The following is a 27823-nucleotide window of genomic DNA, read 5'->3' as shown; positions in this document are numbered from 1 at the left end:
CTACATCGGGAACACCAAGAACCCGGAGAAGGTGGAGTACTTCCAGCCACCCATTAGGTTTCCTCGCTCCAGTTTGAGGTAGGCCCGGTCTCCCTTCTCCATCTGGATCAGAACGCCGTTGCTGGCCGCCTCGCGCGTCACATCCTGGTCGCCGGCGAACGCCGAGATCACCGGCCAGCCGTTGTGCATCAGGCTCACCTGGAAGAGGGAGGAAAAGGAGAGAGACAGAGTGTGTGAGAGAGAGAGAGACAGAGAGAGAGAGAGAGACAACAACGCTGGCCCACACAGAGAGGCAACATGAACCAGGTTTATGATTTGTTCACACACAAATGTGCAAATCATGTCAAAAAACACTTTTAATCCCAAGCTTGATGATGCTACACTGCAAAAACGCAAAATCTTACCAAGATTATTTGTCTTATTTCAAGTCAAAAATGTCTTATTTCTAGTTAAAATATCTCATTACACTTAAAATAAGACATGATCACCTCAGAAGTAAATTGTTTTTAGACAATTTTCACTTGTTTCAAGTGAAAATTCACTTGAAACAAGTGAAAATTTGCTTGTTTCATTGGCAAAATTTGCCAGTGGAAAAAGTGAAAATTCACTTGAAATAAAACTGAAATGAAACAAGCAAATTTTCACTTGTTTCAAGCAAATTTTCACTTGAAACAAGAGACAATTGTGTAAAAACAAGTGACTTCTGAGGTGATCATGTCTTATTTTAAGTGTAATGAGATATTTTGACTAGGAATAAGACATTTTTGACTTGAAATAAGACAAATAATCTTGGTAAGATTTTGAGTTTTTTGCAGTGTAGTTTCTTATCTGACTTGTAAGATCCTTCACTCGCTCAGTAAGAGAGAGAAAAAAAAACAAAACAAAGATATTTCACCTGCAATAATATCTGAAGGCGAGCCCGGGGTGTGACTGAGCCCTGACACTGAGCTGAACAGAGACAAGTGAATGCAAGTCGATGGGAAAATGAGAAAATCAGCTCTAAAGGGTTGAAGAATGGGAGAAAAAAAAAGGTGAAGTGAATAATACTTGATACCCACTTCCTCGTGCTCAGATGAAATGAAATCAGGAAACCATTTTAGGATCCCCGCCTCCCATCTCGTTATGCAAATTAGGTCATGATTATTCATGACCGTGTCTGAGGTTTGAAGACGGCCAGTGGACGTGGAGCAGTGATGACGGTAAGCAGCTGTGCACACTCGCATACTTCACTGTATATACTTTAAGCTCATTTTAAATGCCTTCCAACCACAGCTATAACAAAATGAATATGCAAAAACAATAAGTGTGACACAGTTCGGCTATTTGAGTAAGTTTTGAAAAACATTACACTGTTTCCATGTCCTGCTGAAGGTCATGCAGAACTGAAACCCTCACAATTTGTTTTTATTGTGATAAAGTGTGAGGCGGACGTCTTCATTTGTTAGTATTGACATTTAACATATTCTTCTTCTATATATTCTTGCATGATAGACACCTAGTCTGGTGTTACTTTTACAAGTCCAATTTGGGTTTGTTTTTCATTGCTTTATTCTGTATTATTATTTCATTTATGACTTGTTTATTTGACAGGGAGTAGTATAATAAAGTGAACACAGCTATCCAATGCCAGTATCACAGTGTTTGTAGAGGATGTTCATTTGCAACACAGATCCCTTGGAGGGCTTTTGTAAAAAATAAAGAGTTTTTTTTTTTTTTTTTTTTTTTTTTAAAAGACGAGAATGTAAACTGATTCCGGCAAGATAAAAATAAAATAAAACAAACATTAGCAGTAACATAACTGGAGGAAATCAGAAAAGGACATAGCTGTAAACAAAGGGAGAAAAAAAAAAAACAGACAAGCGTACAGGTGTGCTGCTGAATTAAACAGGATTTGGTGGCTCTCATGAAGGCAGCGTTTGAACTTCTGAAAGCAAAATCTTAATCACCGTCGATGTTGATGTCCTGCATAAATCGATGGTGCAAAACTTTAGCTGTCTGGCTATTATTATTATTATTTTTTTATTATTTTTTTTTATCTTTCCCATGTCAACAAAACAAGTTAGTCTCTACTTTAAATCTCCTGGGATAAAAGATCTGCCACTGAAGGCGCCTTCTTTTTGTCAGATTTTCTATCTAGTCCGCTGGCTTCCTAAACGAGTCTGACAGGTTGGTGTCATGAAGACGAGCAAACCGTCCCGCCTCAGAGCCGCTGCAGGTTCTCATCTGAGCGCTTTCAGGCTGGGGGGCGGATTTACACACGGCACGCTGCGGCGTTGGCGTGCACGCTGACCAGAGGGCTGGTTTTAGTGGCACATACTCATCACCAGTGTTGTGACCAATTACTCACAAAACTAATAAGTTACAATTACTAATTACTTCTGTAAAAAAGTAATTCTGATTACTACTCAATTACTGCTGCAGAAGAGTAATTCAATTACTGGGGAAAGTAATTTTTACTATTACTTTTTTTCTTTTCTTAAATCCTCTTATTAATGCACATATTTTTGCGTTGCTGTTGCAGTGTGGACATTGCTGTCAAATTTCATCTATCATTGTCAGTGTTGGGCACCTTACTTTGAAAAAGTAATTCATTACAGTTTAAAGTAGTGATGCCAGCTTGTTCAGGTGGGGAATTGAACCCCCGCTCTTCTGTATGGCAGGTGGAGATACTATCCGCTCTGCCGTCAGGGAACACATGTGCTTCTTGTAATTTGTGCTCAGTCATTCTCCATGCATGTTGATAAGTTACGAAAAACTGCAAAGTCCAACCGGTTTGAAAATTGACACACCGCTTTTACTCCACAAGACGCACATTTTTCAAACAGGATAGTAAAATAATAATAAGTATTAGTAGTAAGTAACAACAAGTAACGGCGCATTTTATTGTCAGTAACGGTAACGGCGTTGTAACAGGGGAAACAGTAATTTCTTTGATTACTCGTTACTGATAAAAGTAACGCCGTTAGTAACGCCGTTACTTTGTACACCGCAAAAACTCAAAATCTTACCAAGATTATTTGTCTTATTTCAAGTCAAAAATGTCTCATTACACTTAAAATAAGACATGATCACCTCAGAAGTAACTTGTTTTTACACAATTGTCTCTTGTTTCAAGTGAAAATTTGCTTGTTTCATTGGCAAAATTTGTTTCTTGTTTCTAGCAAATTTTCACTTATTTCAAGTGAATTTTCACTTTTTCCACTGGCAAATTTTGCCAATGAAACAAGCAAATTTTCACTTGAAACAAGTGAAAATTGTCTAAAAACAATTTACTTCTGAGGTGATCATGGGCCCTATCTTGCGCCAGACTCCCTAAACCCGCTATTTGCGGATTTAGGATTTAGGAAGAGGCATTCCCCCGTAAAAGTTGCTATCTTGTGCACCTCCCGCTATCCGCAAAACACCTGCGCTACCCGCTATATTATGCATAGGTGTGTTTTGGGCATTACGCCAGTTAAACCAATCAGTGTGCCAGGTGCCATTGCCTTTAAGGGCAGGATGCGCTATCCTAAATCCTAAATCCTAAACCCGCGATGGAGAGAGGGAGGTAGATTTTCTCAGGGCTTCTACTGAGGCTAAAGCAAGTTGGCTTTATATATATATACATATTATATATTATATTATAGGCAAGTTAATTCGGGAGGTGGAGCCACATGTGTCCAAGTGGACGTGTCACAAGGTTGCACTGATTGAGTAAAATCCCCGGGTCACACCACACACACACAAGAGGCAGAGGTGGAACTATGTGTAAACTAATTTACTGACAAGGTAGATTGGGCAAATAAAATATTAAAATAATAATAAAAGTATAGCACAGCTGCTGGCTTATGATAAAACAATAAAACGTGCTGGCGTAAGTGTCCAATTAAAACAGTCTTTCCTCTAAACAGTCTATATGAGGAATATACTCAGTCCATTCCGGCGGCGTCCCGATATCAGTCCGACCGTGTGCGTGGCGAGGCTCCGTCGGGGCGCGCATTGAAGCCGCCTGGGCGCGCTCTCCTAACAGGCCAAACTTGGTCCTGGCCACCCGCTATCCGCTATCCCTAAAGTGTGTGCGCAAGATAGCAACTTTAGGGATAGCGCATGAAACACGCCCACGGACACACCTCCAGGCGCAAATGACGGAGTCGGCATAACGGATAGCGGGTAGCGGGTGGCGCAAGATACCGTTTAGGGATAGCGGAAGCTCCTAAATCCGCAATTTGCGGGTAGCGGGTAGTGGCAGCGGATAGCGGGTGGCACAAGATAGGGCCCCATGTCTTATTTTAAGTGTAATGAGATATTTTGACTAGGAATAAGACATTTTTGACTTGAAATAAGGCAAATAATCTTGGTAAGATTTTGCGTTTTTGCAGTGTAACGCTGTTACTCCCATCACTGCTCATCACACACTGAGAGGCAGCTGAGCGACGTGCTCCTTGACGTCCCAAGGAGGAAATGTAGTCCAGAAACGGAAAAAAAACAAATCACAATTCATACTAATTTCTGTTTCAGAAGGGCAGTGGCATGAGTCGCTATTTTTTCACTAGGAAGGTAGAAATCCTCCTGCTTTCCAGTTTGCATCCAATTGCAGTGACAAAACCGCCTCACCGTCTCAGTTTTAAGTGTTTATTAGTAAATCCCAGTGTTTGCGCCCTTCCTGTTTGACGGTGGAGACAAGCCGGCAGCGTTTTCTCGAATCCTCCCCGACAGATTATACTCTCATCCAGGCACTTAAGCCCTGCTCGGCAATCATGTTGCTAAGCTATCACTCAAACACTACACCGCCGGGTCAGAAATAACATTTACACTTCCTGCGCAAAAGTAAAACGCGTCTCTAACATTTATGTCGTTTCTGCTGATTATAATCATGTGTTAGCAGCGCTTTTATGAAAGGCGATGGGCCGCTCAAGGTGGTGATTTACTGCGATTTTCAAAACAGCTAAGAGGGTTTTCAGCGAGTTGCTTTCGCTTCCCACACACAACCACCGGCGTGTGTGTGTGTGTGTGTGTGTGCTGCAGATGGATTTATTTATTTATCCAACACCTCTACAGAGCATGCTGGGTTTTGTTTCGAGGCGCTCTGGTTCCTCGGAGCAGTTGGGCGGACATCTTGACAGACGGAGAATCACAGACTCGCCGTCTCCGACACATTATGAAACTGTTGCTCACTGATGAACACAGTCATGAACACCCCGTAATCCACAATTATACCCTCATCCTCTGCGTTCTACCTCATGGTCAGGAGTGTGTGTGTGTGTGTGTGTGTGTGTGTGTGTGTGTGTGTGTGTGATGCCAGGTTCAGGAGATTGAGAGCCTGTCAGAGCCTGTCAAGAGCTCTCTTAGCCTGCTACTGCTCTTAATAGCACTACCTCAGACAGCCTGTGTGTGTGTGTGTGTGTGTGTGTGTGTGTGTGTGTGTCTTTTGTATTTGAATGTCCATCTGTGTTTGTGTGTGTGTGTGTGTGTGTGTGTTTGTGTATGTGTGTGTGAGTGAGAGCCCATTCCTCTCAACAGTCAGCCAGTAAATGTGATGAAAACACTCAGACTACACTTAATGTTTTTTTTTTTTTTTCTTCTGTTAAAGTATCAGGATGAAAACAGAAGGCAGGATGGAGGAAAGAAAGTTTGCATTTCAAAACGCTCCAAAAATGTTTCTTTCAAATTCGTGAGGAGTTTCACTCCCAGTCTGGCTCCAGTTCAAAACAATATGCAGCATGAATACGCACATTACTGGCAATTCACTTAAAGCACTACTGATTTAGACAGTGGGATTATGGGCTTGGTTCATGTGTGTGTGTGTGTGTGTGTGTGTGTGTGTTTTGAGTCATGGACTTCGTTACAGTTCAAGATACAATTTGTTTCCCTCATTTTGATCAGACATTTTCCATGTTTTGGGCGTCTGCCTCAACTTACAAGAAGCTAGAAACACATATCATGTTTTTTATTATTCCTCATCATCGCCTACACGGTATCTTATTGAATAAAAATGGTGAATCCACATTAAATCATTTGTTACAGAGGGAAAAAAAAACACCTGGAAATGATTGTAATGGACATTTCCTGATGCAAACATGCAGAAAATTTATAGACGAAATAGTTTTCTAAAATGGATTTCGATGTCGGCATTCATGAAAATATCGTACTGGCAAAAAACGCTCTGGGAAAAAAAAAAAAAAACATGTTTTCCTTGAACCGACAACCTGTTGCCTGTTGCTGCTGGCTGCTCCTCCCTGACGCCGAGTGGCTGCCCCTGACGTGCCAGGCCTCTGGGGTGCTGGGAGGAACACTGGCACTGCCCGTTCCCTAATCCTAATCCCAAACTTAACCTGGTTTCCTGACTCAAACCTCTGACAGCGAGCACTTGACCTCACTTTTTCATATCGTTTTTTCTTACGACTGTTCATCTACAAAAGGCCGGTGAGCTCTGGCATCTTCATCAGAGCAGCCTCCTCTGATAATAATCAAAACCACTATCATCGTTTTAGATGAACATCTCGAAGTATTTTTTTTTTCTTTTCGGGATATCAACTTGGATTTTTGTCCCTTATTCATGGGTTTGGCACATCAGTCTGCAGCTGGTTCGTTCTGCTGACGTGACAAACTCAACGTGGGAATGATTTAATTAAAATGGCAGAATGAGCTGTGTCTCGTGCAGAGAAATTAGCAAACGATGTCCTCAGCAGCTCCACAGTCTGTTAGGAAGTGAGGGTCCGCAGCTTCCTCTCAGTGTTTTCCCCTGTTTGGATTTTTAATGATGACATCACTGCACCATCACCAGACACACAGCCACGGGGCTCTCCTGGATAAATAACCTCCACTACAGGTTTGCATTAGGGCCATCACTCAAAAACTGTTCCACTTTCTGTGTCTGAGAATTCACATTTCGCTGTCAGGCTTTTCTGGCACTAAAGACTACATTTCCCATGAGCCTCGCTGGCTGTTACTGTGGCGGATCCACGGCAGCGAAAGACACAAAACCTGTTCAGGTGTATATTACATCCCAGATACTGCAGCCAGGAGCGAAAGCAATGCAGCAACGTCACCAGGAGCAAAGAGAATTAGAAGCTCTGTGATTGGCTGTTTCCTGAGGCAAAGCATGATGGGACTGTACGTCGTCTTGCACCTTTGACTTTTTTTTTTTTTTATTCTGACGATTCAACCGGGAGATTTTTCATACCCATCCAAGAGTTTGAAACGCCTCAGAGATCATCATGTAACACTGGAAAACGAATGCACTGCAAAAACTCAAAATCTTACCAAGATTATTTGTCTTATTTCAAGTCAAAAATGTCTTATTCCTAGTCAAAATATCTCATTACACTTAAAATAAGACATGATCACCTCAGAAGTAACTTGTTTTAACACATTTTCACTTGTTTCAAGTGAATTTTCACTTGAAACAAGTGAAAATGTGTTTGTTTCATTGGCAAAATTTGCCAGTGGAAAAAGTGAAAATTCACTTGAAATAAGTGAAAATTAGCTAGAAACAAGAAACAAATTTTGCCAATGAAACAAGCAAATTTTCACTTGTTTCAAGCAAATTTTCACTTGAAACGAGACAATTGTCTAAAAACAAGTTACTTCTGAGGTGATCATGTCTTATTTTAAGTGTAATGAGATATTTTGACTAGTAATAAGACATTTTTGACTTGAAATAAGACAAATAATCTTGGTAAGATTTGGAGTTTTTGCAGTGGTCCAAGAAAACCCCGCCCACTTTGCACACACTTTTCTGCACGCACACACACACACACACACACATACACAAATGAGCGCTCACACACAAGTGCACGTGTGCATTTTGACATTTACAAATGCAGACCTCCACCATGTCAGCGTATTATTCTTATTTTTTTTTTTCTTTTCCTCATCACCTAAAGGAGTGCGGTCTAAAAATATCCGCTTCCTCCTCCTCCTCCGCCCAAAATGTCAAAAACGAGCCGAGCGGCCGTGAAAAAAAAAAAAAGCGTGGATGACGGACAATCGGGCTAAAAAGAAAAACGCATGCACGGAGGAGGAGGCCGAGGCGTGCGGTTAGCCTCATTAACCTTGAGAGCGTCACGGAAAACAGACAAGGAGGGGAGAGAGAGAGAGGGAAAACAAAACGTGGAAAACATGAAAAAATCATTCCATCTGCGTGAAAAAGTGAAGAGATGGAGAGAGAGGAGGAGGAAAAAAAGGAGAGGAAGAAGAAGAAGAGATGTGTCTGCTCGGCAAAGGAGCAAAAGAGAGGGAGAGAGATCAGACTGGAATGCAAGTGAATGATGGCAGATAAGAAGGAGAGTCGGAGAACGGAGAGGAGAGAGGAGGGAGTGGGCGAGAGAGGCAGGCAGACACAGAGAGAGAGAGAGAGAGAGAGAGAGAGAGAGAGAGAGATGGTCTCTGTCCAGTGTGCATGTAATGCCTGCAAACAGAGACAGAGCTGGTAGACAAAGAAGAACCAGCCGCACTACATCACTGTGTTACCCTCGGGACACACACACACACACACACACACACACACACACACACACACACACACACACACACACACACACACCATGCAGACAAAATCCACCCACTCACTGACCAAACCATTCAGCAGAGCCACTCAGATGGAACTCACACCCAAAAACAGCATTCACCACACACACACACACACACACACACGCACACACACACACACACACACACACACACACACACACACGCACACACACACACTCTGTTCTCAGTCGGTCATTTATTCAAATACATTCCGTCAGGCTCTTGCTGACTTTTTGTCTCCCTCTCTCTTTCTCTCTCTCTTTCTCTCTCTCACACACACACACACACACACACACACACACATGCACACAAAGTCTCACTCAAACACACGTACACCATACACACACACACACACGCTTTGTCAGACAGCCACACAGGGTCAGTGTGTGCTGTGTGTGCCAGTGATGTATGGCTCTAATAAAGTCGTGACAGTGGCTTTGGAGGGATGAGGCTGGTCAACACACACACACACTGACACACACACACACACACACACACACAATCCTACATTTACCAGCCATAAATATGAGACGGTAACAGGGCTGCACATCGTGTCGGCCCTCGATCGATCGCCATTAATTAATGCATAAGCACCAATTAACTGCCTGAGTAAGAGAGCGAGAGATCGACACTGAGTGAAAGAAAGAGAGAGAGAGGGAGAGAGAGAGAGAGAGGAAGAGAGAGAGGGAGTGGAGAGGGGCGGAGGGAGGATGAATGAAACAGAGGAGAGAAAACGAGAAAGATGAATAAAATGCGGCTGAAATGGCAGAAAAGAAGTTGAGGGGATAAAAGAGAGAGAGAGAGAGAGAGAGAGAGAGAATTGGTTTCCGATATTTAAATAGTGGCCGTGCGACGTCTCGGTGCAGCACTTAATGCCGCCGCCGCCGCCGCGATGACATCCTGTTATTCTATCATCATTTCCTGTCCAGCCGAGCGTCCTGACATGACAATGATACTCTTTCTGACCGTCTCGCTCTCCTCTCCCTCGTCTTCCTCTCTCCTCTTTCTGTCTCTCCATCTCTGCTCTTCTGGCTCTTTCGCCTCACTTCTGTAAGGGTTTTTTTTTTTTCCTTTTCTTTCTTTTTTTCTCCCTTGCCCCCCCGCGCTTTCCACTTCCATTTTCTCTCTCTCTCTCTCTCTCTCTCTCTCTCCCTCTCTCTCTCCCCCTCTCTCAGCCTGATGCAGATGGACGTGGTGATGGATGCATAATGGTGCGTCTGTCTGCGAGCTGTGACATCCGCTGTCTTTAAAATGGCCAAGTTTCCCCCGATAGTCAAAGTTTCCTGAAGTTTTAAGTGAAGTTAAGCCAAGGTCATTCAGTCACACACACACACACACACACACACACACACACACACACACAGAGAGAGAGAGAGAACAAGTGTGAACGTGTAAAAGAAAGAGAAGTCGGTGTTTAACTAGACTAAGACAAGACGCTCGACACCATCCTCACCTCTGCACGTCCACCGGTTCGGTTTGTGCGGGTAGCATTTCGGGTTAGCTTAGCGTAAAGACTTGAAATCTATGGGAGTCGCTAGCCTGGCTCCGTCAAAGTGGGAAAAAAAAAAATAAATAAATAAATAAACCTCGCAGCGACTCCACAGCTGTCTCATCTACACAGTGCATCATGTTTATTTGAAACACGTCTTGGAATAAAAAAAATAAATAAATAAAAAATAAAAAAAAATAAAATTCAGTATCTCTGCGATAGACGGAAGGATAAATGTGCTCCGAGGTTACAGTTTCCACCGTCTGACTTCTCCCGAAACGACTCTCATTTTTCAAAACTCCATGACTTTGCAGAAAACTCCCGTGACCCGCGGTAACCCCCGGGAGGAGAGGCAGATTAGATTTATGTACTTGTGGAGTTTTTATACGTCTGCGGCGACGACGACGACTGACAGGGCAAACTTTCTCCGCTTTCCACAGATCGTATCCTCAAAATGATGGAGTCGCGGCGGCGGGGATTTATTTATTTTCCTCCGACGGTGTATCTTACGTTTTGGGAGAAGGAGCTCTCCTCTCAGCGGCGGCTACCTCATTATGGAAATGTGGAACATCTGCGCGGGCCGGGGGACTCTATGTGGGTCTCCTGGCCGGGGCTTCAGAGGGAGCTTGGCTGCGGGACAGGCAGCACGTCTGCGCTTTCATTTGTTTGTCAGAACGAGCTCTTCCTCCTCTCCTCGGCTTCCCCCCCCCCTCGCCCGCCGCTGATCCGCCTCTTGGACGGATTCGGTGGGAACGCGCCGTGGATTTCCTCCAGAAACCCAATTACCTGCTCGCAACTCTCGAGCGTGCCACCGACTGTGTTTTGTAAGCATTTTGATTATTCAGCCTCTCTTTTTTTTTTTCTGTTGGGATAAAATGTGTAAATGGAGGATGGAGTTGAACGTGTTGCAAAAAACAAAACAATGCCTGAATATCTCAGACTTTAATGGGATGTTTGTGCCTTCTCTGCAGCGGCATAAAGCGCCGAAATTATCACCCTATTAAATTATCACCCTATTAATCGCTGCCCTCGCCGAAATCATTCAAGCTGCAATCAGCCGGAGGACGGTGGAGTAAAACTCGAGGGATTTTCACGTTATTTTCAGCTGGTTCACAGTTGCTGTGGTGCTGCGTGCAGTGTCCCAAGCTCTCTTCTACTCTGCAGCGGCGCATGTGCATGTTGCAGGCCGAGTCCCCCGATGTCTTTATCCTGCAACGGCGCTGCACAAATCACCGCAGCCGCTTCTCTGGATGTTGCACGGCAGCAGCAGCCCAGAGGGGAAAAAAAAAAAAAGAGATTTAAAAAGTATGCACACCCAAGGACCGGGGTGATATAAGATGTAAAAACTCGTCCTCCCCTGTAGCTGCTCGTCCTTCTCCTCCCTTCGTTATGGAGGGATTGAGAGGGGAAACCCTGCCAAAGCAAGCCGGTGATTTGGACTCTGCATTACTGAGTTTGACCTCAGGCCCTTTGGTGATTTATAGTTTTGTATCTTGTTTATAAGTTATGCTTTTTTTGTTTTTTTTCCCCCACCTGCTGTTTGGATCTTAGATTTAACCGTCCACTTGCACTTAATTTGCCCTGTTTTCTCATTAAGGTTTTTGTTGTAAGGCTTTCAGCCCTACTTTGTTCACACTCTGCGGTCTCTTTCCTGCCAGTTAATAAGAGCGACTTTGCTGAACCAATATGCAGGGATTTAATGGCTGTTTAGATCGCTCTCGTTTGTTTTTGTTGCTTTTTATTCTAAGGCGGTTCTATACTGTTCTGCATGCCTGATTTAGTGGTCGATTGGAGGCACCTGGTATTTAGGTTGTACAACCCTCGAGGAACATATCGCAACATATCTTGAAATGTACTGAGCTGATTGCCATGAATTTGGGGAGCACATTCATGCACATCCAGAAGAGGAACCCTGTCAACTTTGGCCTCTAGCGCCACCCTCAGGCCAGAATGTACAAACCCCATTCTCCTACTACTTGCATTCCCCTGACATGAAGCCAGCCATTTGGGCACCTTTGGTAGACGCCCATGCTCGTTTTACTGCCTGAATGAAGACACATTGCTATCATAAATAATGGAAAATAAGGAAAATATTATAATACTATGGAAGTACGAGTGTACAGCTGTTCACAAACTTTCTCAGGCAGCTGTGAATCATCACGTTATGAATAATCAAACCCTCAAACCTTCATTTAACAACCTTCATTTTAAAGCTTCACTAAGTGATTTCTGACCACTAGGGGGCGCCGAGAGCTCAGACTCTGAAACAACTCCGACGAAAGTTTTTGTTTTTGGGATGGGAATGAGCGATTCATTTCACTCTCACAAGGCTCCTGTTGGATTAACTGGGATTATTTAGTTTGAAGACGTGGTGAAGCTGCAGACTTTTAAGCTACAAGGTGACGCTGCTGTGAATGAACCTTTTCTGTGAGACCCTCACACGACCGATCTGAACTTTTGATTGGTTTATCTACAGAACGTGACGTTTCAGAGACGCTTTGACTGAAGCTGAAGAAGGGAGAGGAGGAGGAGGAGGAAGAGGAGATTATTCGGGCTGATACATAAATTTAGAAAGCTCAAACCAGGAAAATGAAATTAAATGGTGGAAAGAAGATAAACAGTGATGACTCTCACATTGAAAGGAGTCATTTTACTGTTAAAAAATGGGTTTAATGTACCTTTAAATGTATTTTTCTCCCAATTACAAGAGAATGGTCAACCAGTCGAATAACTGTTTCTACCTATTGTTACTATTTCTTTTTCTTTCACAGACATTCACATGTGACACTGTAAGTCAGCATCTTTATTTTGTGATCTTTTATTCTGTCAAAAAAAAAAAAAAAAAAAAAAAAAACTGTGGGAATCTGTGTGAAATATGCCATATTAAAGTTTCATTATTCATCTAAAAAAACTGTTATAATCCAGAAATTTTCAAGCTGACCTGAATGCTGCAGGTCTGTGTTCAACAGAAGGCACAGAGAGGTCGTGATATTTCTCTTTGCCGTTTCTCTTATTTTAATAAAAAAAAAAAGTCATTAAGCTCCGTTATTGAGAGAGCCAGGAAAGCCTACCAACACTAGAGTCTGCTTTAAAAACTGAACACACACAGACTAGTCTAATGACCACTACAAAGACAGTGGACTGACTTCAAATTCTTGTTTCAATTAAGACAGCTCTTGTGCAAACTGCGACTGTGTGTACAAAAAATAAAAAAGTTAATTTGTTAAATTTATGCTGGCATGTTTGATTTTTGTTTTTTCTGGCTCAGAAAGCAATTTGATTGTTCCCTGTTTATAAAGGGGCTTTGAAAAGATTACATCTGCAGCACCGAGTTCAAAATGAGATCTTTTATTTTTCCCTCTGTAAATGCAGCCTCAGATGTGGCCGTCGGACGCTGTGCAGCTGACGCGCTGGGAGGCGTCTGAGGGAAGAAAAGCCTCCGGGGGACAATAAAACTGGACGCAAACGGCAGGAGGAAGGATCTTTTTTTTTTCTCTGCTGTTTACATTCTTCACCTTCGACCCGTCGCATCGCTCTCAGCCACGACGTCCCCGCTCTGGTTCAAGACGGCAGGAGGAAACGGACGGGCAGCTGACGGTGAATCAGCCATCTGACGCCGAAATGTCAAACTAAGCCGAGAGCATGCGGTTTCGTTAAAAACAGTCCACTGGGGAACTTTGTGGAGACGCTGCGGTCTGACGGCGGTGCATAAATCCCCCTATTAGACATGAAGATGCAGTCACGGACTCAGACGGTCCCTCGTTCTGTGGCGATCAAGCGGTCAAGCGCTTGTGTGGTGCATGCCAGAAGAAACCCGCAGGCCTCGTGTCCCGCGGCGAAGGCTTCTGCCCGCTCTGCGACGGCGCGAGGTGGATCTTCCTGCCACGGTTCAGGGCCGCTCGGCTCCACAGAGAGCGAGGGGAACGCCAGTAAACCATATGCCACGGCTGGCCCGGTCAGCGTGGATGTTCTCGCGGCTCAGGCTCGCACTGACGGGAGTCTCTGCACACAGACCAAATGATTGACCGCCACATTTTATATCTCTACACGTCATCCTATCAGACATTTTGGGGTTGCATGTGCATAAAAAGTGCCAACACTGATTTGCAAACCTGTGCATTTCAACATGTGCAGGAGACTTTCACTTTAATATGTATATTGAGGAGCGGCCGAGCAGGAGATTATTAAAATGGATCGCTCCCATCGATTGTCCAAACTAAGTGCACATAATTGCGTGTGGTATTTGACGCCCAGAGCAGGAAAATGTAGGTTCTGGCCCTGAGGAAGTCTTGGCTGCTGTGTTATTTTGTTAAAAGTCACAACAGACAACAGTTTAGGGATTTACTTTCAAATGTCAGCGCCTGGGATGAACCCAAGTTATTCTGATTAATGCCAAGTCCTGTATATCGTCATTATTATTAACAATAATAGCAATATTGACATTATGTTAACCCTGCGTGTTAGTTTTTAAAATGTCCAGCGTTGTTGTGATGACTATGTACAATATTTCTTATTATTATTATTATATGTTCATATGAGATGTTTAAATCACATTTCTTATCTTACTTTCATTCATATCTACATTCACCACATCTATGTTGCTTATTTGAAGTTTATATTGACTTTGCATTGCATTTATTAGCAGATGACATTATTCATTTATCTGAAACTATATGATGTATGTTATATTACACTATTTAACAAATACATACTAATGCATACACATGGATCATATATAATGCACTTATTTATGTTGTATTTATGCCACATTACATGTTTAAATTAGATTATATTGTGTGTTTTTATGATGTACCTTATCACCTCTGCCAAGCAGCTATTCCACATGGAAATTAGATTATTAATTATAAATTATGATTAGATATATTATGATGTGATGATAGATGTGTGCAGATATATTTCATTATACATACAGTCTGTGCAAAAGTTCAACAGCGAAAGGTTTATAGATATTCTATAGACATTTTTTATTTTTTATGCTATCATCATATTTTTTCTGCTATCACAGACTATGCAAAGTTTTTTTTTTCTTATATTCTTTATTGAGCTGCTTTGTTTAATTTTATTATTTGTTGTGTTTATTTTTCTAAATTTATATATTTGTCTTTTCCAGTGTGTTTTGTGTGGCTTTCTGTTGTAATATCTGGAGCGGGGAATCAATCTGCTAAAATATTCCTCCATACATTTCACCTGGCAGACACACACACACACACACACGTCGAGCTTCAGGTCTTCTAATTGGACGATTGCAGCTGACTTGATTTGCATAAGTGGTGTGCGGCGCTCGTTAAGTTTTTAGGCAGGGTGATAATTGGATGAATACTACCTTTACTGCCGGTGTTGTTTTTCTTTAAGTACGGGGAATGTTTTTCCAGCGTTAATGTGTTGATTTATCAGGGAATTGTTTTGGAGTTGCCGAGCATTAATCGATGTGAAGTGACGCCTGCTGTTGTTGTGTCTCGTATGGATCCGGGCTGCGTGAATTAACTATGACGGCTGTGGAGCTGCGTAAACACCGAGAGCGGCTGGTGTTGATTTACTCTCCGAGCTCAATTATCACAATGTGCTGCTGCGCATTTACGCATTGCTATGTGCAGCGACGTAAAACACAAACCCAGGAGCACAGACCAAAAAAAAAAAAAAAAAAAAAAAAAAACTGCAACTGTGTGACAGGAACTCCAAGTAAGGAAGGAGCAAAGTTCATCTTGAGGTTTGATTTTGTGGCCTGATCCCTAAAAAACACACAAACTGGGCTCCATGGGCATCTGTACACTGCAAAAACTCAAAATCTTACCAAGATTATGTCTCTTATTTCAAGTCAAAAATGTCTTATTACTTGTCAAAATATCTCATTACACTTAAAATAAGACATGATCACCTCAGAAGTAACTTGTTTTTAGACAATTGTCTCTTGTTTCAAGTGAAAATTTGCATGAAACAAGTGAAAATTTGCTTGTTTCATTGGCAAAGTTTGTTTCTTGTTTCTAGCTAATTTTCACTTATTTCAAGTGAATTTTCACTTTTTCCACTGGCAAATTTTGCCAATGAAACAAGCAAATTTTCACTTGTTTCAAGTGAATTTTCACTTGAAACAAGAGGCAATTGTCTAAAGACAAGTTATTTCTGAGCTGATCATGTCTTATTTTAAGTGTAATGAGATATTTTGACTAGAAATACGACATTTTTGACTTGAAATAAGACAAATAATCTTGGTTTTTGCAGTGTACTTTAAAATTCACACCTGAGCCTTCCACAAACGTGACCCACTTCCTTCATTTTCTCCCCTCGAGTGTCTGGGATCAAACTTTTCAAGACCTGACGCCTCAGTTATCGACCGCGGTCTGATGGCGGAGCACACCATGCCAAAGCATCGCTCCTGATCCTCGGAGGCGCCGCGCTGGAGAGCACGAAACCCAAAGTGAAGTGCTGCTTTTAGCCCGAAATGGAGCAGTTGGCAGGGAAATAAGAACCCAGCTAATTTCTCACACTGTGACTACAATCCTAATGACTCACTCTGGTTGGGTCTTTGTGACAATATTGTTCAGGAAAAAAAAAAAAAACGAAAACAAAACAAAAATACCCGATGAATATTCAAAGAATGCACTCTCTCTTGCTCTCTTTCACACATGAGCAGAGACGAACACAATCGTCTATAGTGCTCTGCCAAAGTTAACCCAAGGAAACTGAGCAAAGGGCTAAAAATGAAACCAGGCAGCTGGCTGGCAGACAGAGTAGGCTGAGATGTATGAGTGTGTGTGTATGTGTGTGTGTGTGTGTGTGATCACATAAAGTGCAACAACAGGAGATGTGGAGATGGAAGATGAAAACCATCACTGTTATCAGAGAACCAGACAGTACACAACAAAAAGGCATTATGTGAAAGCGCATGCACACACACACACATACACACGCACGTGCACACACACACACACACACACACACACAAACCGCCACACATTGCTACACTACAGGGAAATTATCACATTAATTTACAGATTCATACACCCACAGGATTGTGAGAAAACAGTTTTAACAGGAACATTCAGTATATGTCTGTTTCTCCCCTGAGCAGTCAGCCTGTCTCACTTTGGGAAAAAATATAAAAATAAAATAAAAATCAGATACCCCAACCTCTGACATCATCTGATCTCGACTCCTCAGCCTGAACTCGGCTTGGAAAACAGCTCTGGAAAAACTTCTGTCTCCTAACAGAAGACACACAACGCCATCAAACGTGCTGTATCGTCCTGTTTGGGAGGCGGGTTGCCAGATTTGACCTTTAGAAATAAGTCTGCATCAAAAATGAGGCCAAGTGGCATCGCTGTGCATCCCTAATCCTAATCTTGCTGTCCATAAGCTCATACTGTATGGGGATGTGTGGATTAAAAAGTGCAAATTAAATTGGAGAGTCATTCATTTGACAAATTCACATCGACTCTGTCACTTGGTTAGACTGTAACACTGAGCACAGGAGGATATCTGACGTGATTCAGTGCACAAATCTGTCTAGTAGTTCAGGATTTACATTTTTTTCCTCTCATTTCATGTACTGGACTTTGAACACTGCATTCACAAAAGAAAAGTTAACAAAGGAAGCTTTTTTTTTTCTTTTTTTTTAATAAAGAAGCTACAAATCTTTTTAGTGGCGCCATTTCTTTGCTGGAATGGAAACCATTTAAAGATGTCATTACAAGGCAAATATAATATGATTTTCATGGACGGCTTGTCCATGCAATGTGATGGGATTTGCACAGCAGAGTGAAACGGAGCTATTATCACGACTCATTTTCGCACGGAGATATACTGAAGTTCGGGGTGCGTTGTTCCGTCCGCGTGCAGGATGGGTTGCCATGTCAGGGTGGCAGATCGAAACACGGGATGAAAATGCACCAAGAGTTTGGGGGAGAAGTCCAGGAGAAACGGCGAGGTCCTGAGAGCCACCTCAGCACAGCTCAGCAGAACCGCCTACGCTGCCTCGTCCTTGAAACAAGAACAGCACCAGGCAGCTGCAGTGCACGGTCTGTCTGTCTGTGAGGCCTGACAACTCCCACAATTCATTGCCTCTCAGGCCCGACTGCATGCAAACCGACTCCAGTCCTCCGCCTTTCTCTCTCTCTCTCTCTTGGTTTCGGAGTCAGGAAAACGTCGAAACACGAGGCGAGATAAAGTGTTTATTTATGTCGCTTTGACTCGCCTCTCATTTCCCTGCGTCCGCCCTGGACGAGATGAGCGCCGATATGCGGGATGAGACGGCGGCAGGAGACGAGTGTATTTCTATTATTTATCAACTCATAGCTTATTTCATGTTCCGCGTTCTGTACAGAATGGCGTCCTCGCGCTGTAATGAAGCAGAGCACCGCTGGCCCGGTCGGCTTCACCGCGTCTCAGACTCGCGCAGCCGCTGCACTTCACATTCATAAGGTTGAGTAAAACCATCTCGCCGCGCCGTCTGTGAGCTCCTTTACAGAGCGGCCCGGTCCGTGACACACTTTTGTAAATCCTTTGTAAGTTGTTACGCCTCTGCATCAGCGTCGCCACGCAGACAAATTCCATTAAAATTCCACTTCTTGGCAATTAGCCTGACTCTGATTGTGATTACGGTGATGAGAGCAGGCTATATTTAGGCTGGAGACGCAGATATTTCCTCTGTGTGTGTGAAAGATCACCAAACACGGCATTGTTTGATGGGTGGCAGATGACGCTCGCACACTCAAAGCCCTCGGCATGTCTGTGTGAGCGGTGCAGATGGCTCGCTTTTCTCTCAGTCACGTGACATCATGATGTATCTTTTAGGAGGGAATAAAAGAGGATCTTTGAATTTTAACAGCAAATGATTTAATAAAATGTAAGGATGTTATTTTTTTCCCCCTTAGCTTTAGCTTGGGTTGTATAGAGACTAAAAGTTCACAGTAAATAGGAAAACTTATGCAGATTATCTCTTCATATTGACTGTTTCCTCACTGTAGAGCCTTGTAAAGTCATGCAGAAGATCTACACACCACAGGCTGGATTTATCCCCAGCAGAACTTGAATGAGCATTAATTTCCAGGATTTTGGGGTCACTGGCCACCCAAACCCTCCAGCTCCATCCCTAATAATGTTAGTTATATCCTGAGACACACAGAGTTAACCCTTAGGCGTCCATTTAAAAATATTCAGTCAAAATATTCAGTCAAAAATATTGTATGACACCGTCTTTGTCTATAAAGTTTCATATTCCCCGTGTCCCAAAAGCATACCACCTTCAAATATTAAATAGTGTATACTGTGCACTGGTCTTCATAGTGTACAGTTTTGGCAGGCGGTGTGACGTTTTTTCACACACCCTACACGTGACGTCATGATGTGACCTACGTCTGGACGTCTTCTGCCACAAATTTGAAAATTAGCTGGTGAGCAAAGACAAAAAAAACTTCTACTTTTACTGTTTTCTGAGATGCAGAGCCACTCCTGCTGACAAAAATCTGATGCATTTATATCAAATTTTCAAGCTGCGAGTGGCTCCTCCCCTTTCTGCTGCACGCTGCATTGTAGGACAGTGATGATCTAATGAAATAATGAAACACTGAGCATGTATATTGATTTTTTTGACCAGATTGCATTTTATACAGTAGTTTTTTTGTTTTTTTTTTACCAAGTGAACTCACTCCACAGTGAAAACTTGGTCAGCATGAGTATGCAGTGTGTTTCTGGGACAGGGCTGTTGTCAGCTTTGGATGAAAGCGTCCATAGTAAAACATATTCAAAAACGAGCATCCTTCTCGCTCGCAGTATTTCCACGTTTCACCTCAGGATCTCCTCGGTCAGGGATGAAGATGAAACCGCTTCCCTGGGAGGCCGGGGCGTCAACGCAGTGTCAATGAATGCGCTTCCAAAATTAAAAAAGCGAGTTCTGTTGAGTTTCTAACCAGTGAGCAGCCGTTGCCCAGTCATCTCCTAATAATATGAATATAAATAACCTGTTCAAAGATTTTTGCAGTGTTTGAATTTTGAATAAAGTTTTTGTTTTAAAAAATAATGAAGACGGAGATAAGCAGCTCCAGTATTAGGCATGACTATTTAAGCAGGAAAAAAAAAAACGTGGTGTGTGCATGTGTGTGTGTGTGTGTGTGTGTGTGTGCCTACATTATGCCTGCTTGGTGCAGTGACCATATTTGTATTTAGCCAGCGTCTGACAGTCTGAAGGCTGTAGTGGAATGCAGCGCAGGCAATCAGACTACATTAAAGGAGCTGTGTTTGATGATATTTAAGGATGGCTGGAGGGGGAGCAGCTTTAATGAAACTTCATCTCACTGGTGCTTTATATCAATCTTTAAACATACATGTCTTTAAAAGAGAATTTGCCAGTGCTCTGCTTGAAGCGCTGCTCACAAACCATTACAAGTCACAGCAAGCACATGAGTGCACTTTTTAATCCAAACAGTAACCTCACATGACACAAACCCACCATATTCAAAATGCACTACAATGGGTGATACAGGGAAAAGAGGGTACGTGCACATGTAAAAATGCTTATAAAGCACCTTTGATGCCTCAGAATGCACTTCAAAGGCCAAATTAACCCACATTTGCTTGATGATTGGCACTAATTGCAAGCCCCGCAGATTCCACAATCGCTTTGAAAAACTGTTATCTGTGCTCCGTTTATCAATATTTTACGAGTACACACCAGTCTATCCTCAGACTGATTACTGCCTGGCAAGCAAAGCCTTTAGATCGCTAATAGCAGAGGAACTAATATTCCACACTGTATTCTTTGATGTCAGTAAACACATTGTAAGAGTAGGTGTGTTTTTTTGTCTTGTTTTTTTTTTCAGTATCTGGCCTTGAAATGAATCTTTCAACACACTCTCTCACTCGCCTAAACTCCCACTGTGTCCCTATTGATCAGCAGTCTATTTCACTTCAGCTAATTTAAATTGTACCAGGTAATTTTCTCTCCAGGATAAAGTACACTGGAAATGTGAGGACTGATAACTATCTTCCTTAACTACAGTAAAAAAAAAAAAAAATACTGCAGAGTAGCAGCATAAAAAATAACCTACATGCAGTGCAACAAGTGATGGTAAAATCCCCCCCCCAAAATAAGCTATGAAAATAAAATATCATCACAAAGCAAACTGGAGCAGCTTGATGTTATTGACATTGTGCATGATACAGTTTACAGTGCTGTTAAAATGGACAGTGCTCACTGTGACTCACAGTGTTTGGACGCAGGGCATGTTTGCTGTTTCCCAGCGGTGAAATGTCTCATTACAACCCAGAAGGACCTCAGTGACCCGGGCCGCACAGGAAAATCTGTCTGCTATTTGTGTATTTGAAGCCAAAATACACACACTGCCGCCACGGAGGGAGCTGAAAGGATTCTGCCGGGCTGCACACAGATGCATCTACTCTGTGTCACATTTTAAAAGCCCAAGTTCAAACAACCCAAGAGTGGCAGATAACAACGGCAACAAACAAAAAAAACTCTGTTACGATAAGGGCAGTGCTATAAACGGCTTGGGGTAATGCCTCCAGGATTTCTTCTCTCAATGGGCGAGCGATGGAAACGTTAAAGTCCGTTTTTAGGATCGCTCTTAGCACACGGCTCTCAGTCCTGCTGCAGGGCCAGGAGCTGCAAAGCATCACAGCAAACAGCCGCATGACACTTCATGGGCGCCATAACTCAATGCCAGCTATCGTGCAACGTCATAAACAAAATAAAAAATCAAGTTTAATGATAATAAAGTATGACTGTGGAGGGTTATGATCATGTCTGAGCCACAGATCTCTTAAGACAGAATGAAAACGGTTTAAAATTTGTGTTTTTACAAAGTGAACAGTTTCAGCGGAGAGCTCGTGAAACTGTGATGGGCCAACGGTTTCATTTGTGATTTTACTAACAGCAAAACCAAATGTGGCTAACATCATGATTCATTTTTCTATCCCACAATACAAAATATCAGATTTTTTTTGTGTGATAGATTTCATTTTGATATCTTGTTCCATCCTTTAAAACTTTAATTTATTATATGTCTCTAGGCTAAGGCAGAAATCTATATTTTTTTTTATTTTTTTTTTAGATTTTTTATTTATTTATTTAATTGTGCTTGCTTTAATGAAAATTACTCACAAAAATAAAACAAAAAATAAGTTTTGGAGCTTTAATTTTGAACATTTTTGGACGACACCAACAGATGGGTTTTTTGTAGTTTGTTTGTTTGTTTTTTGCACAGATTTCTGTTGAATTTGCCGAGCCACTTTCTGACTCAGTGCAGGTTTGCCCCTGTGCGCCGCCCGAAAAATGTTTCCAGCCCATTCCAGCCTCTGAAATCTCAGTTAAGCCTCTCTTGTGAAACATCGACGGATGAAACGGCTCTCATTGGCGGCTTAAAAACCCACCAGAGTCTCCACAGAGTGCCTCGCGTTGCCGAGTATCGACTGTCACAACACCACCTCGTCTGTTTGTTTTTCTGATCTGTGAGCTCTCTGTTCCAAGCCGCAGGTACAACATGTTCCCCAAACGAGATGTGAATTTATTTATTTCTGTCTGAACCCGCGCTGGGAGAAATAGCTTCCGGTAATGTAAATGGCTGCAACTGTAATGGTAATAACCTGCTCGCCGTTACTGGCGGTATTAAAACTTTATAGATATCCATTAGTTTGACAGGTAGTGCTGAGAGGAATCCTGTAGGTTCAATAAAAAATATGCCTTGCGCCGTGTTTGAGGCTTGAATGAGGCAGGAAGGAAAGGGAGATGTGCCCACATCACACCTCTCATTGATAGATTTGTGCAGAGCAGCATTGATGAGAGACAGAACAACCTGTTTATCCGGCCCCGTTTTACATCTACACAGAAGCCGCTAATCGATATTCACCTCCGTATTGTCTGGCTTTCATCCTGCCTCTCTCTCTCTCTCTCTGTGTGCACCTTTCCCTCCTGTCCTGGCCACCCTTTTCCTCTCTTTCCTTTCTCTCTCGCCTGCCTCTCCTTTCCCACTTTCCCTCAAGTTACCCTCTCCCTCGTCCCTTCTTCTTCCCCTCCCCTTCTCCTTGATGCCTCACTCTCTTTACCTCCCCCTCATCCCTCCCTCTCCTCTCCCTTTCCGTGTCATCCCTCCCTCTCTCTTTTCCTTCCCCTCCGTCCCCACCGCGCTCTCTCTTTTTCCCCCGCTGTCTCCCGTCCCCTCCACCCGCTGCAGTGGCTGCCTCTAAGGCAATCAAACAGTGGGAGTTTTCAACACAACAGATGCGCGGGATGGATGGGAGGATGAATAGAAAGGGGTGGAGGGTAAACAGCACACAGTCTGGCCGCTTGGAGGAGAGACGGGAACCTACACCTGTTTGTTTCATGTCAGGAAACATGTCACGGCAAATATATATTTTTCCTAGCAGCATGCAAGGAGTGCGCTTTCAAAAAAAAAATCAGTTATTTGAATGCATAATGCTGATTTTTTCAGTTTTCTGCCACTAATACTCTGGAATTGGAGCATCAGAGCCAGTTTAATGTTATATTGCAATGGCTTCATTTTGTGTGATCTAACCAGGCTGCCTGGCTGTGTGTGCTGCACTCCAAGACCAACAAACCCAGTCAGTCAGCCTGATATCAAACATAGTCCAAACAGATTGAAAATAGCTTTGTTCTTCGTCTTTTAAAGCCATTTTTGTCTCTTCTTTACTGCTCAACGCCAACACAATCGATTTCTATTAACTTCTTTAATGGAAAAACAGCAAAATTAATGAAAACAGCTCTAATACTAGTGAGGTGACAGACATTATCACCATTGCGTTCTATGACATACAACAGACTTAATTGTCTGAATGCCACAAGTCAAGTGTTTGCCATCCACCGTCTATTAGCAGTGACACACAGACGACTGGGCCTCCACACAGCTTCTCCCCTCACATGTCGCCCGGCCTCCTCATTCTTGTTGTTGTTGTAGTTGTTGCTGTTGTTGTTGTTGTTGCTGACACGCTAATTAATTCAAGACTCCCATAATAAAGTATAAGTAGCATAACATAATGCCAAAGCCCCAGGGAGCCAACAGCATAATTACACAACAGTTTAATTAGCAAAAGATACACTGTAATTAACGCCGCGTGGCCTTTTAAAGTGTCGTTGCGCGCATGCTAATCGTTGCTTAAAACGGGGGTGAGGGCTAATCAAGTGTTTTCTATCATTTGATGCATCAAAAGCGTGAGGAGATCGAGTCTGAGGCGCTGGGAAAATGAGCCGTTTGTAAGATGAAAGGAGAGTTAGCATGAAGAACGCTGTAGGCACTGTGTGTGTGTGTGTGTGAGAGAGAGAGAGAGAGAGAGTGTGAGTGTGTGACAAACAAAAGAAAAAAGTTATTGTTTTATGCCTACATTAGAATATTAACTGTGTGTGTCTGTGTGTGTGTATGTGTAGGCATGAGCATATGTGTGTGTGGGAGAGAGAGAGAGAGAGAGAGAAAAAAAAAACATTATTGTTTCATTCCTGGATATAAATGAAGGTTTGCTTGTGTGTGAATAATAATAAAAAAAAACATGTTTGTAAAATGTTAGAAAGAGAGAGAGAGAGAGAGAGAGAGAGAGGGGGAGAGAGAGAGAGAGAGAGGGAGGAGATAGTGTATGTTCACTCACCAGCAGTTCAGCAGGTGGAGCGACATAGACACAGAACAGAGAGAGAGAGAGAGAGTCGCTGTCCGTGGTGCTGAACGGAAAGCTCCCTCCCTAAGCAGAGCTGCTGCCCCCCCCCCCCCCCCCTGTTCCCGCCAGCTGCACGCGCTCCGTTTGGGCTCTTTGCACATGTTGATTAATTATGATGGGGCCGGCGGGCGGTGGGCGGCTGCCTTTCATCTGTTAACGCCTCCCACCGCCGCCATCTCCCGGGAAAAACATCTCAAACATCTACAAAATGACTTCCGGTCCTGACGATATTCAACTTTAATGAGGGGTGTGGGGTGTTAGGGGGCGGGGGGCAGCATCAGGGAGTGGGTGGGGAAGGAGGGGGGCTGCAGTTTGGAGCACGCACACACACACACACACACACACACACACACAGGTACACATATAGTCACTGACCTGTATGGTTTGGCGGTTGTAGACTTTGACCACATGGAAGTTAAAACTGTAAATCCCTTTGCGCGGCGCGATGAAATTACTCCTCTCCTCGTCAAAATTCCTTCCCACGTTTACTAAGATCTGGAGGAAAGACAGGACAGAGGGAGAGAGAGAGAGTGAGAGAGAGAGAGAGAGAGAGAGAGAGAGAGAGAGAGAGAGAAGAGATCACAGAATTTCTCATTGTCGCGTCGTACACGCTTCATCAGTCTTTCACCGAGCTGCTCACACTCTGAAGTGAAGCCACTCGGGCACATGAACGTTTCATCCCGGGCGGCCTGACAAGCCCGACGAACAAGCAGGAGTTTAGCGTGAGCCTGGAACCTGCGCTCTCAGACGGCTTCACGCCGTGGAGCCGCGCAGCAGCCGCGGTCCTCCTCTGACTCGCTTCACTCCCACACACCAGAGGCTGTTCGGCATTGTTGGTTTAATCCTGCTGCTCACGCTTACACATAATGTGCTTGTTTGCATTTCTAGTGGCAGTGAAATTAAACACCCCTTATTTTGTGGCTGCATGACTCCAACAAAATTTTTTAAAAAAGGCCCCTGTGGGGACCCCGGACCCCACATCAGGATCCACGGCTGCAGCGAAATAACCTTCTACTTCCACCCAGGACTTTTCCCCCGGTCACAACTCCTAAACTTTATGGGGAATGAGCAGGAACTCAATCAATCTTCCAAATGAAATATTCAATAATTATGCATTTCTGCAGCCAAATGTCTGGTTTTATGGGCGGAGGCGAACTACGGCTTGTAATTGAACGGCAGTTTGAAGGGGAATTAACCTTTAACGGCACGCGGGTAGGACCTCGCCCTCGCGACCTGCCGTTACTAAATTATTTGGCGAGATGTCAGTTCCCATATGCCGTATTGTCAGCTCAAAAAGTTGAAATATTCAAACGTCGTTCCTATCGGGCTTATCATCCTCCCCCTCCGCCACTTTGGGGATGTATTATCTATAAAAAGAAGCGCTCCCAAGAAACAGATAAAGTGCATTCATTTCCGTTCCGTTTTTAGCATCCGGGATGGAGCATCTCTCCCTCGCCCGTGAGACCGTCACCGGAGGCGCACGAGACGCTGCCTCGCGCACTTGTCAGCCACCGCAGCGCGTGAAGTCAACGCCTAGTTTAACGCAACTTCAGGTTTTACACTGCTTTTTTTCTTTAATAATGTTTACAGATACTGTTGAGAATGAGCCAAGCATGAGATTTATATAAATAACCAAATGCATTCATTTGCTCCAATTAAGCACCGAGAGCATGAATTTGATTTTCCAGTTGTTTTATCATCACAGTTGAGAGCAAAGATCAAGCGAAACAGTAGTAAAATATCTAGGACACTGTTTGCAAGCAATATCGTAAAAAATCAGCATATCTCGCCCCTGTATTTCCATGTAACAGCTTCCTTCTTTAGAAATGTACAGCACAAAAGGCAGTTTGGCAAATAAATAAATTAATAAACAGCTTATCAAATCTGACCCCCTGTGCTTTTTCATCACATTGCCTTTTTTTTTTTTTTTACTTTTAGCCCACAGTTCATGGGGAGAAATTAAAATAAGTGGAGTTTCCCAGCGTAAGACAGCATTGACGACAAGGCTACACCCGTGCCACACACACACACACACACACACACACACACACACGATCTTAAACTATAGATTATATGTGCAATCAGGTATTCCTTAGAAATAAAGGACATTTTGGACAGAGCTGTCGATGCCAAACAGGAAAGCATCCGGTTACATTTCCTACCAAAGTTCATTCACTTTCTTGCATGTCTTTCTTCCACCCGCTCCAAAACAGAATAGAATAGAAACGGGAATAGAAACAGAACAGATTTTCTTTGCCGTCCTACCTGGTCGAAGTAGATCACCATGGTCCGGTTGCTCATCTCGGACGGCTCGTGGTTGGTGTTACGCACGGCGGAAAACGCCACCTTGGCGCTGCCCGAGCGCACCGAGATCCCGAGCGCCGTGCCCGTGGGGTCCGAGGTCGGGTTGGAGTCGCACACCACCAGGCACTTCCCCTCGAGCACGATCGGCTCCGTCTCGTTCTGAGCGCGGGCCGGGCTCGCCGCGAGCCACATGGCACTCAGCAGGCAAAACGTCAGCATAACGGACTTCCCTCGGTCGGCTTCACACTTCACACCGTGGCTCTAATTCCCGATAAAGCCCAAAAGAAAGTAAGGCAGGAAGAGTTTCCCGGTGTTTCCCCCCCGGTGAACCTTGAAAATGTTGGATAAAGGTGTAAGCAGGTGCCGCTCCGTTTGGCTGAGGCTCAGTGGAAAAGCAAGCCGCTTGTCCCTCGCCGGATCTCCGTGTGAAGGCAAACCAGACTGCCTTGTTTTACTCTCCTTGTCCTTTTTTTTTTTTATTTTATTGTATTTTTGGAAAATCTGTAACCCCGTGTTATCTCCGGTCGCCTCCCCGGTTCTCACTCTTTCTTCTCCTCTCTCAAGTCGCACTTCTCGGCGGCTTCCCGTGTCACTTGGAGACAGAGTGTGCGGGAGTTGCGCGCGGTGCGGTGGGGCCCTGGTCGAGTCGCGAGGCAGCAGAACTCATAGCGCGCGCGGGGGAGCTCCGTCTGCTCTCTCTCTCGCGCGCTTGAATTATTGATATGTGAGATATGAGAGTTTCAAACACAAAAGGCTCGGGAGGGACGGACGAGGCGCGCGGGCGCACGATGCTCCCGCCCTGCTCGTTCTTTTTTTTTTTTTTTTTTT

The 27823-nt window shown here is 43.6% G+C and overlaps 1 protein-coding gene across 1 annotated transcript; it reads right to left on the bottom strand.

The window, feature by feature from the left end:
• Positions 1 to 27214, bottom strand: cbln1 (cerebellin 1 precursor). Its single transcript, XM_030054028.1, has 3 exons — positions 26957 to 27214; positions 25067 to 25186; positions 1 to 198 (listed from the first exon to the last, which is right to left on the bottom strand). The coding sequence occupies exons 1-3, from the start codon at positions 27212 to 27214 to the stop codon at positions 1 to 3; spliced, it is 576 nt and encodes a 191-aa protein (XP_029909888.1).
• Between the last annotated feature and the right edge of the window lie 609 nt (positions 27215 to 27823).

This window comes from Myripristis murdjan, chromosome 6 (genome assembly GCF_902150065.1).
Source record: "Myripristis murdjan chromosome 6, fMyrMur1.1, whole genome shotgun sequence".
NCBI lineage: Eukaryota > Metazoa > Chordata > Actinopteri > Holocentriformes > Holocentridae > Myripristis > Myripristis murdjan.
The sequence above is the reverse complement of the archived record's forward strand: the minus strand, read 5'-3'. Positions and strand labels throughout refer to the sequence as shown.